The sequence below is a fragment of the Helianthus annuus genome, chromosome 9, assembly GCF_002127325.2.
Source record: "Helianthus annuus cultivar XRQ/B chromosome 9, HanXRQr2.0-SUNRISE, whole genome shotgun sequence".
NCBI classification, from domain to species: domain Eukaryota; kingdom Viridiplantae; phylum Streptophyta; class Magnoliopsida; order Asterales; family Asteraceae; genus Helianthus; species Helianthus annuus.
This window is the reverse complement of record NC_035441.2, coordinates 137,384,369-137,396,660: the sequence shown is the minus strand read 5'-3', so window position 1 is coordinate 137,396,660 and position 12,292 is coordinate 137,384,369. Positions and strand designations below refer to the sequence as shown.

Below are 12,292 nucleotides of genomic sequence, written 5' to 3'. Positions count from 1 at the left end.
TCCAAAACCTGTGCGCACCACCACCAACGCCCACCAAATCAGACCACTAAAAACTTCAATCGATTTGTTATGACTATTACAAACCAGTTCAAACAATGCATACCTCAATCGATTTGTTCTGACGGTTTTAACCGGACGGTCAGTGTTGCACATTTTCCGATGAGGCGACAACAATGGTGGCCGAAGATAGGTTTGTTTTAACCGGACAGTGGTATTTCTAGCTAAACAGTCGCCGATTATGGCAACGGTTAGCCGTCAGGCCGAAGATAGGCTTGTTTGAAGTAGAAATAATTAAGATTGTTAGTTTGGGGCAGGGTATAAAGCTGGGGTTTGGGGTTTTTAAAGTGACAGTCACAGTGACGTGGGTGATTTATGGTAGTGATGGGTGTTGTTCATTCTAGATTAAGTTAGGGCATAAGATTAGCAGATGTGTTCACACACACAGAGAGAGAGAGAGAGAGAGATGGGAGATGGAATGGATCAACGGTTTGGGTGTTCTTCAGTGGTGGTGTTTGTTTAGTTCCGGCTAAAAATTAGGGTTCCGGCCAGTGCTCCGACTAACCCTTTTCTGGATGTTTGTAGCTGTTAGATAAAGAGGGGAGTTGAGTTTAGAGGGACTAAGGTGATTGTATTTTTGTAAATAGTTTTTAATTGTTTGGTAGTGGTGGTTGTCATGGTGGTGATCTGGTGGTGGTAGCGGCTAGCACACTGGTGGTGGGGGTGGGGTTGATTGAAGAGTGAGAGAGAGATAACTGAGACTGAGAGATTGGGTTTGTTTATTTGTTTAAAACTTGAGAGGAAAATTACTTGCATTGCATTGCACATGACAATTTTTAACTGAGATTTCTAACCAGGTTTGGCGTAAAGGACAAAACATGCAAGATTTTGAAAGGTTGAGATTGGGTTTGTTTATTTGTTTAAAACTTGAGAGGAAAATTACTTGCATTGCATTGCATTGCACATGACAATTTTTAACTGAGATTTCTAACCAGGTTTGGCGTAAAGGACAAAACATGCAAGATTTTGAAAGGTTAAGGACGCCGCCTGTAAACTTTTGGCCAAAAGTACAGCGCCTGTTAATTGATGTAAACATAAAAGATAAAACTTGTAATTTACTCCCGAATTTCGGATAGTGGATTTCATTATCTGAATACGTATCCGAAAATTCGGATATCCATATCCGAATCCGTATCAGAAATTCGGAACGGATTTGGATAATGAAACGGATATCCAAAATTCTAAAAAATAAGTTTCACGAGTTTCTTTTTATCTACGTATAAGTATAAATGTATTTTTATTGAGATCGTGTTTTAAGTAGTATGTATAGGTAACTGAAACACAGGCATACATGTTACCAAACTGAGAAATATTCGGCTTATCACTCCCGCAACGCGGGTAGGGCATAAAACCACTATAATACAAAGTAAATTGAAGGGAATAGTGTCAAACAACTGTCTGGCACTTCTCCATTGATCCAGTCAAATTACCCCATTGATCCAGCCAAATTACGATTTTACCCCGTTTAAGTTTACACTTGTGCCATTTGTTTTGTTTTTTTCCTTCAAGCGATTTTGCCTTGAGGTCAAATTTATAGTTTTGCCATCTTTCTTGTTTTTTTTTTCCTAGTAAAATTACAAATTCGCTCCAGGTTTAAAATTACCAGTCATTACATTGTTTTAGTTTTTTTTTTTACAAAACTATGGTAATGTTTTATTTTAATTGGTTGAATCGGTGTATTTTTTATTCATGCCAGACAGCTGCCTGACACACGTTAATTTTTCCTGAAAAGTTATAATTTTGCCCCCAGTTTAAAATTATAGTCTTTCCATCGTTTTAGTTTTTTTTAGCAAAAGTATGGTAGTGTTTTGTTTTAACTGGTTGACTTGATGTATTTTTTTATATTGTGTTAGGAGAAGTATGTACAAGTAACCGAAACGGTAACGTAAATGTTACGAGAGAGATATATTTGACTTAGTGCCCCGTCCAGCCAATTACGAATTTACCTCGTTTAAATTTACAGTTTTGTCATTGTTTTTTTTTTCTTCTCCTGGCTAATTTACAATTTTGCCTCTAGCTCAAATTTATATTTTTTGCCTTTGTTTTTGTTTTTTTTTCTGTCAAATTACGATTTGTCCCCAGTGTAAAATTATAGACATGTCATCGTTTTAGTGCTTTTTTTACAAAACTATAGTGTTTTGTTTTAGTTGGTTGGCTCGGTGTAATTTTTATTTGTGGCAAGCGACTGTCTGGCACACGTTTATTTGTCCTGAAAAATTACAATTTTGCCTCCATTTTAAAATTATAGTTTTCTCATCGTTTTTATTTTTTTAGCAAAAGTATGGTATTTTTTTGTTTTAATTGATTGACTCGTCTTTTTTTAAATCGTGTTATGAGTAGTATATACAAATAACTGAAACACAGACGTACATGTTATGAGTGAGAAATATTCGACTTAGTGCCTGTAACGCAAAAACTAGTTCGCTAACAAATAAGAAATTTATTTTATTGATATTAAAAATAATAGTTTGTACTTTGTGGAACACTCGAGTATCGATTATAGCGTCATGCCAATCGATTATAGCGTCATGCCAATGACGTAGTGGTGGAATAGTTGGGAAAAACTTGGTTTTCTTTGTGAGTTGTGACCCAGGTTCAACTCCCACTCTCTCCATTATTTTCTGCGGTATCCAGACGAGGTTTTACCGATTATTCCATCGTCGTGCCTTCGGACTGGTGAAGACCGGGTTTCCATGCATCAGAGAGAACCAAGGTGCTGACAACGATCGAGTAGTCAACCTTAATCACATCGCTTGGTGTCACGATGGTTGACACGTCATTTTTGCCGTTAAAAAAATCGATCATAGGGTCATAGCCTTCCAGATCTTTCCAAATCCAAAGCACTCTCACATGTACAGTAATTGTAACTGTAGTAGGTACAGAGTAAGCTTTCACCGACTGCCGTTGCATCTGCACTGATTCTTGAAATCACACCTACAATTCTGCTTATCCTTCCTATACCCACAACTGCTCTGTGTTGAATTTCATTCACAAACCCTCAATTCCACTATCTCAACTTTACATCATGGGAAATCTCAAAGATTTTCTTCAAGTTTTCTGCATTGCCACTGCAGATACAAAGCATGAAGAGTTGCTATTTCTCTCCGAATCAGTTCGATCCAATCTCACAACCTTTTCCCCTTCTTCTTCCTCCTCAAAGGTACATTCTTTAACTAATTTATTATTATTGGTGTTTGTCATAATCTAATTAGCTTAATGATTTGTTACATATGTGATGTGGGTCTTAGATTTTACTTTAGATTGAACTCATTTGTGTTTTTTTGCTACCAATTTATGATTTTGTGATGTGGGTTTATATCAAAATGTGATCTTTAGTGCTTCTTTGCTACCAATTTTTGATTTTGTGATGTGGGTTTGTATCAAAATGTGATCTTTAGTGCTTCTTTGCTACCAGTTTTTGATTTGTGATGTGGGTTTATATCAAAATGTGATCTTCAGTGCTTCTTTGCTACCAATTTTTGATTTTGTGATGTGGGTTTATATCAAAATGTGATCTTTAGTGCTTCTTTGCTACCAATTTTTGATTTTGTGATGTGGGTTTATATCAAAATGTGATCTTTAGTGCTCCTTCGCTACCAATTTTTTTATTTTGTGATGTGGGTTTATATCAAAATGTGATCTTTAGTGCTTCTTTGCTACCAGTTTTTGATTTTGTGATGTGGGTTTATATAAAAATGTGATCTAGTGCTCCTTCGCTACCAATTTTTTTATTTTGTGATGTGGGTTTATATCAAAATGTGATCTTTAGTGCTTCTTTGCTACCAGTTTTTGATTTTGTGATGTGGGTTTATATAAAAATGTGATCTTCAGTGCTCCTTTGCTACCAATTTTTTATTTTGTGATGTGGGTTTATATCAAAATGTGATCTTTAGTTCTTCTTTGCTACCAAATTTTTGATTTTGTGATGTGGGTTTATATCAAAATGTGATCTTTATTTTGGGTACATTGATTATCACAGGTGCAAGTTGTAGTTGTAGATGTATCAGTTGGATCAAATGAGATAAACAGCTTCAAAGATTTCAAGTTTGTGTCAAGAAAAGAACTTCTGTCTACGTACTCTGAATCTGAAAATAAACCAGAAATTCAAATACCGGAAGCTAGAGGTGAGGCCCTTGGAGTCATGAATAAAGCACTCACTCTTTACATTAAAAAAGCACACGAGCGTGGTGTCATTGCTGGCGTTATCGGGCTAGGTGGCAGTGGAGGGACCTCTATATTATCACCTGCTTTTAAATCTTTGCCCCTTGGTGTACCCAAGATCATCATATCAACTGTAGCCAGTGGTCAAACCGAACCTTATATCGGGACATCTGATTTGGTTTTGTTTCCATCAGTTGTGGATATTTGCGGGATTAATAATGTGAGCAGAGTTATTTTGTCTAATGCCGGTGCGGCCTTTTCTGGGATGGTTTCTGGACGACTCATGAGTTTAAAAGAATCTGTAAATTCCGGTAGTGAAAAATGTACGGTTGGTTTAACCATGTTCGGGGTTACAACGCCTTGTGTAAATGCGGTAAAAGAAAGATTGAATAAAGAAGGTTATGAAACTCTGGTTTTTCATGCGACTGGAGTTGGTGGTAGAGCTATGGAGGATCTTGTTAGAGGAGGGTTTATACAGGTACGTTTTTAATTTGATGATTGAATTCTTTATTGGAAGTTTGAAATTGTGTTGTAGGGAGGTTTATTTTGTAATTGTTTGCTTTCGGAAGGGCGTTTTGGACATTACAACAACCGAGGTAGCTGATCACATAGTTGGAGGTGTTATGGCTTGTGATGAATCGCGCTTTGATGCGATAATAGAAAAGAAGATCCCTTTTGTTCTCAGTGTGGGAGCTTTAGACATGGTGAATTTTGGTGCCAAAAATACAATACCTGCCGAATTTCAGCAGAGAAAAATATTTGAGCACAATGAACAGGTGTCGTTAATGCGAACAACGGTTGAGGAAAACAAGAAATTTGCTGCTTTTATAGCTAAAAAATTAAACAAATCATCATCAAAGATACGCGTTTGCCTACCAGAAATCGGCATTTCCGCTCTAGATGCACCTGGAAAGCCATTTTACGATACAAACGCTACTGGTACTCTTATCGAAGAACTAAAAAGACTCATCGAGACTACAGATGATAGGAAGGTTAGTTTTGTTATCAATCAAAACTATAGTTACCATTTATGGAGATCTTTGATTAATTTGTAATCTGTAATAAATTAGGTGAAGGTTTATCAATATCACATCAACGACACCGAGTTTGCAAAGGCTTTGGTCGATTCATTCTTGGAAATACATAAAAAACCAAACAGTTCTACACAGAAACCGAGGGTTGTTGAGCCCGATGCTTTAAGTACACCCGCCAAGACTTGTAGAACAATTCCTTATAACCTAACAAACTTCCCCGATGCAAAACCAGGTTAGTGTTAATATTTGATGCATATATGTTATATTAACACAAAGTTACTAATATTGTTTGTTGATTGATTGTTTTGTTATAAACAATAGAGACATTACAACGAACGCAGGGCGTGCTAGAGATGTTGAGAGACCAAATAAGGCAAGGGAAACCGATAATAGGGGCTGGTGCAGGGACCGGGATATCCGCCAAATTTGAGGAAGCAGGCGGTGTTGATCTGATTGTATTGTACAACTCAGGGCGGTTTAGGATGGCGGGGAGAGGTTCGTTAGCGGGGTTGTTACCGTTTGCCGATGCAAATGCTATTGTGGTTGAAATGGCTAATGAAGTACTGCCAGTAAGTATACTTATGATCTTTTTTTTTATTTTTTATTTTTTATTTTCTAGTATTCTGACATGTGGAATGTGTAGGTAGTGAAAGAAGTAGCTGTTCTTGCTGGAGTATGTGGGACCGACCCTTTTCGCCGAATGGATCACTTTTTAAAACAGTTGGAATCGATTGGATTTTGTGGGGTCCAAAACTTCCCAACCGTTGGCTTGTTCGATGGCAATTTCAGGCAAAATCTTGAAGAAACTGGGATGGGATACGGGTAGGTATTTCGCACAATTTTTATATTATTATTATTATTTTTTAGTAAAATGTCATTTTCGTCCCTGAGGTTTGGCTACTTTTGCGCCTTTTGTCCAAAGGTTTGTTTTTCCGCATCTGGATCCAAAAGGTTTGAAATCTTGCCATTTACGTTTGACTCGTTAACTCCATCCATTTTTTAACGTTAAGTTAGGGATATTTTCGTCTTTTTAGACAATTTTTGTGATGATTCAAGGGTTTGGATGGGGAGAAAGTCAACAGAGGTGGATCTTTATTTCTTATAGTGTTTTCTATTCTAATAAAAATGTCTAAAAAGACGGAAAGGCCCCTCGTTTAACAGAGAAAAATGGATGGAGTTAACGAGTCGGATGAAAATGGCAAGATTTTATTCTATTATTTATTATTTTTCTCGGGCTGGTTGTGTAAGAAATCGCATATGACCCGCAAACGCTCTTTTGCCTGTATATTAAAAAAGAAATTGTTATTAGGTGATAAGTTAATTATATTGTTTGATTTAGTTTGGAGGTAGAGATGATAAAGAAAGCTCATAAAATGGGGCTATTAACAACACCATATGCTTTCAATGAAGACGAAGCCGTTGAAATGACAAAAGTGGGTGCGGATATCATTGTAGCGCATATGGGGCTGACTACATCCGGTTCAATTGGAGCAAAGACTGCTGTGACATTAGAACAAAGTGTAAGTCGCGTACAAGCTATTGCGGATGCAGCTCATAAGATCAATCCAGATGCAATTGTGCTTTGCCATGGAGGTCCTATATCTGGTCCAATGGAAGCGGAGTTTGTATTGAAGAACACTAATGGAGTACATGGGTTTTATGGTGCGTCGAGTCTGGAAAGATTACCCGTTGAACAAGCTATCAAAGGGACCGTTCAACAATACAAGGCGATAACTCTACTGTGATGTGTTATTACTTCTGTTTGCTTGTATGTATGTATGTTTACAGGTTTTTGAAACTTGTAATAAGCAAGGGTTTATTTGCCCTCATCAAACTTAAGGGTTTGTTGGTTCAAAAGAGTATGATGATACTTCTGTCAAATTGATAAGTGTTCGCTAGAAAGACCAACGTAGCTGGAGTTGGGACTCTGCAGCGGTGTAAGGAGACCGTTCTTTAATCTCAGTGGTGGTGTTGTGTCGTTCTTGTTCTTTCAAACCGGAATGAAGTATGTTGATAGAACCCGAAAATAAGATGCAAACAAAAGGAAATTTCACTAGTCGGCCCGATTCGAGAAGGGCAATTCTCCGGTACAAACACTACTTAGGTAATTTAGATAAAACAAGAACAAGAAATAAACAGCCTAGAACAGAAAATAAATAGGAAGAACAGGGGCAGTTAAGCTGCAGTTTCTCCCTAAACACCCACTAACCCACTCACCCACTAACCCCACTTGGCTGATTAGTTGGGTTCGTATCAGACCATGCGTAGTGGTTTACCCCAATAATGCCCCCACCATGGGGCGTTTTGCTACACGTGGTTCGTATTAGACCATGCGTAGTGGTTTACCCCAATAATGCCCCCACCATGGGGCGTTTTGCTACACGTGGCAGTCTAGTCAGCATGGGGTATTATTGGGGGTTATTGCAAAAGTGACATAGTAGGAATAATGCCCAATAACGCCCCTTCCAATTAATTAAAAACTTAAATAGTGATTGGTGAGGCCAGAGAGAAAGCTGCTGCTCCTCCAATATTATTTTTAATTTATTGCAAAAGTGGCCTCCATTAATTAAGTTGTCAGACCATGTGGGGGTTAGCTCAAAAGTGATTGGTGGGTCAAACAAGTACAAAGCGTTTTATTTAAAACGCAAAACCATTTTTTTTCAATAAACACGCCATATAACGCCCCATGTAATGGGGGTCCGGCGTTTTGCAGCGTTTTTTTTCAATTTTTTTTAAAAATACCGCCCCACTACGGGTGGTCTCATAACATCCCCCCCTGGAAAAGCGACTTGCCCTCAAGTCGTCTACTGGACCTTGCTGCTGATTTTTTCTCGAATGGCTCGAAGGTTACGTGATGAAATGTTGCTGAATTATGAGTCTCGGGCATCATTCCCTGCAGTTTATAATCCCGGCCTCCTAAAGTAAATTTTAAAAACATTTCTCTCCAGTTGGCTTGCACGGTGTTCAAGGTAGCTAACCACTGTATACCCAGGATCACATCCGCCCCTCTAAACGAGAATGGATAAAAGTTCTGAGTTATTTGGAGGTCGGCTATATGCAGCACAACATCCTTACAAATTTGGCTGCATTGGATGATATCTCCATTGCCAATCTTCACTCCAAACGGAACAACTTCATGGGTTGATAAACCAATCTTAGGGACCAAGGAAGCTGTGATGAAATTGTGGATTGAACCACAGTCAATCATAATTGAAACCTTAAAATTATTGATAGAACCGTGGACTATCAATGTCAGGTGATGTGGCGTGCCTACGAGGGCGTGCAGGCTAATATGGGCTATGTCTTCAGCTTCTTCTTCAGCCTCCAGCAGCTCTTTAACATTTTGATCGCCCGCGTCTAACAATTGCAGCGAGCTAGTTTTGCATCTATGCCCCGACCCATACTTTTCCCCACATCGAAAACACTCACCCTTGATGTACCTCGCCTGTTTTTCTGCCTGTGAAATGCGAACTGGAGAAGTGGTGCTTGCTGGAGAGGTGGTCACAGGGGCTGTTTTGACAACAGTGTGCTTTAAATTTGGCCCTGATCGATTGGAATCCGCCTTTGATTCGAACTCATGAGCAATGCTCATGGCCTTGTACACCGTTCTGGGCTTGTGGATCCGCACATCTGCCCTTAGTTCCTCCTTGAGGCCGTTTAGAAACACCCCAATAGACAGTGCTCTGGCCAATTCGTGACACGAGAAGAACGCTTCGCGAATTCTTGGCGATACTCCTGCATCGTACCAGTTTGTCGGATGCTACACAGGTGTTCGTCTGGATTCTGAAACTCAGCAGGTCCGAAATTCTTTTGTAGAGCACGAACAAGGTCTTCCCAGAATTCGATTTCCTGATCAGTGGATAACCAAGAATAAAGGTCTAACGCGTCCCTTTCCAAATGCATCGAGGCCACGTCAACCTTCTCCTCCTCCGGTATGTGATAGTACCGGAAATACTTCTCAGCCTTAAGTGTCCACCCTCGTGGATCCCCTTCACTGAACTTGGGGAATTCAATTTTGTTGTGGGGACGGCAACGGCGGTTGTTGTCCCAAGATGACTCTTCATTATCAAAATGGTTGAAACCGCCGTGTGATTTCTCTTTCTTTTGATTCTGCGTTTTCAGGGCAGCAACTTCATTCTGCAGGGACTCCATAGAAGATGCTATGGCTGCTAGTTGAGTAGCCACAGTGTCGGAATTTGATGGATTGGGATCTGGGTTACTCCGGGTTTGAGGCGCCATGGTTTCCCGGCAATGGAACCAGTTGATAGAACCCGAAAATAAGATGCAAACAAAAGTAAATTTCACTAGTTGGCCCGATTCGAGAAGGGCAATTCTTCGGTACAAACAGTACTTAGGTAATTTAGATAAAAACAAGAACAAGAAAAAAACAGCCTAGAACAGAAAATAAATAGGAAGAACAGGGGCAGTTAAGCTGCAGTTTCTCCCTAAACACCCACTAACCCCACTTGGCTGATTAGCTGGGTTCGTATCATATGTAAACATCAACAATCTGTTAGATGGTCGGTCTTCAGGCTTAAGTCCCTCGGACACTCTTAACAATCAAGTCAGTACACGTATATGAGTGTGAACGTGTACAATCTATATATGATGTATTGAGTGTGAACGTATATAATCTATATGTGATGTATCCAGGGTGAACGTGTATAACAGAACATAAACATATAGAGTTTGTAAAAGAGAGATTTGTTTGCTAAAGATTTTAACCAAAATCAATGGGTTTACACATTCAGTTTCAAGTTTAAATTTGAAGGGGTATGGTCCCAAGTCTTAAGTGAGGAGTCACAACACATGCACGCAAAGGGCCATACCCAGACTTAGCAGAATATTTCCTAATGGTGACGGACGCGCGAGCCCTTCATGGCACACCCAGCACAGCAACAACTAATACAACTACAAATAGTACAGGTGGCAGGAGCTACAGCCAATCATCTTGCTTCAAACTCTGACCAGACAATTCCCACGATGGCCAATCGTGCAGGAGACAAAAGGTACAATAGGACAATGACGTGGAACCAATCAGGTTACGCCATTCACTACTCCATGATCTCCACTCACAGCTGGTGACAGACTCGACATCAAGGAGAATTTTCAGGCCACGTGGCTCCAATCACCGTGCACCAACGTCTCTGTTGGACCGTTCTTTGACCCGAAAAGTCAGTCAGAGTAGCTCATCCTCACATATAAAGGCGAAATCAGAATATGCAAGGTTACAACAGCTTGTCCTATTAATTTCCTTTGCTTTTATTGCTTTTCTACTGAAAATTTGACAGAGTTTCGCTCCAGCATACAAACATATGTATTAGGTCCGCTCAGAAGACACCACTATTTATAGACTTCCAGGTTCGCTTATGTGACAGGTCAAATAAGCGGACCTGTTACAAAGTGACGTAAAAGAGGACCAGCTAAAACCCTATGAGCGGACCACTATGCAACATGTACATAAAAGCGAACCATACTCTATTTTACATAATATTTACAGTTTGACCCCCTGTTGACCAATCTTGACTTCAGACTTCTTGTAGACGCAGTCAACAGACATTCCGTGCATCCACAAACTCCCCCTTGGATGTTGACGTAGTCTTTATAAGTCTTCAGTTCCATAGTCTTCAGTCTTAGTCTTTTCCTCAACTCTGTCTATTCTCACAAGCATTCTTCACAAGTTTCAGGATTAACACCTGGCTCTAATCTTCAACTTCCCAATAGCTGTTGATCCAGACTCCCCCTTTCACAGACTCCCCCTCTCAGTATGCTGGGATCTGAGGTATCTGGCTCAAACTTTGACAGTTTGCCTCCGTGGGAATAATGAAATCTCCAAACCTGTTACTCAACCAATAATCATTACAATCTATCTTTTCTAAACTATAAAAACAAATTCAATCAACACTAAGAAAAATCCACTCAAGTTTTCAAGTTCAAGTTAATGACCCTGAACACCTGATTAATCTACCAAGTTCAATTTAATGACCCTGGTTGATCTTTTTGACGAATCAAACTGATTTAGTAAAATCATTTTCAACTTTTTCTGAAAATAACAAGTATCAACTTAATGAACTTGTTTGTGACTTTGAAAACAATCAAACTTCCAACAATGTAAGCTCTCCTCATTCTTCAGCTCAGAATCTCCTGCATCTGCTTCATCTTTCTAGAATCCGACAATCAACTTTCCACTCTGGTTTGTCTAAAATAAAACAGAAACAAAATCTTTTTGGATTTTATAATGTGATCTAAACTAAAAAAATGAAATACAGAAAACTTAAATTGCAGAAAGTAAACTATTTACACGTTTATTTTTGGCGAGCGTGTCAAGGAATCATATCAGCTTTTCAGACAGATTACAAGTACCGTTAAGCTACATTTCATACTCAGACTTAAACAATTCACCTCGATTGTCGATATACTGATCCATCTTAAATTCTCATACAAACTTCAATCTATTCAGGATACCGTTTAAGTGTCTTAAGAACTTAGATCAATTCATGTGTCCCACCTCTTGAATATATTCCCGTATCCAGAATCCCAATATTCAGTCTTACAGGCAAGAATACTACAATGATGTTTGTACATAAATTAGGGGTTAAATGCGAGAACTGAGGGATCTCAGGTCAGAACTTCCGTTCAGAAGAGAGATATCAGCTTCGACTTTACAGTGTGTCCCCTTTAGAGGATCTTTTCAGCTACAACAACTGATTATCAATTTTATTGTCTAATCAGCTGAGGGCTTCATGCTATATTTCAAGCATTTTGGATAAAGTATTAGCCAAGGACTAGGTCAGAACTACCGTTCAACAGAAGTCCCGGAATAATACCCCAGACATCATAGAGTACAAACACCTAGTATATCAGAATACGAGACCTTTCAAATGAGATTTCAGGGGTTACCTGTAGTGTTCCCCACGAATTTCACCAGTTTGAAATTTTAGGTTTATATCCCGAATAAATCTACTAAATGTACGAAAACCTATCGACACATCGTTAGTGAGATTGTTTAACTCATTCTTGTCTTTCCAAATCTTTAGCAT

At 39.0% G+C, this 12,292-nt stretch overlaps 1 protein-coding gene across 1 annotated transcript; it reads left to right on the top strand.

Moving 5' to 3' along the window:
- The first annotated feature begins 2,858 nt into the window (after nt 1–2,858).
- LOC110878857 (toMV susceptible protein tm-1(GCR26)) lies at nt 2,859–7,133 on the top strand. The gene is made up of 7 exons (XM_022127237.2): nt 2,859–3,217; nt 4,037–4,696; nt 4,788–5,210; nt 5,289–5,484; nt 5,574–5,821; nt 5,896–6,074; nt 6,592–7,133. Exons 1-7 carry the CDS (start codon nt 3,083–3,085, stop codon nt 6,995–6,997), a joined length of 2,247 nt encoding a protein of 748 aa, XP_021982929.1. The 5' UTR covers nt 2,859–3,082; the 3' UTR covers nt 6,998–7,133.
- Nucleotides 7,134–12,292: the final 5,159 nt, after the last annotated feature.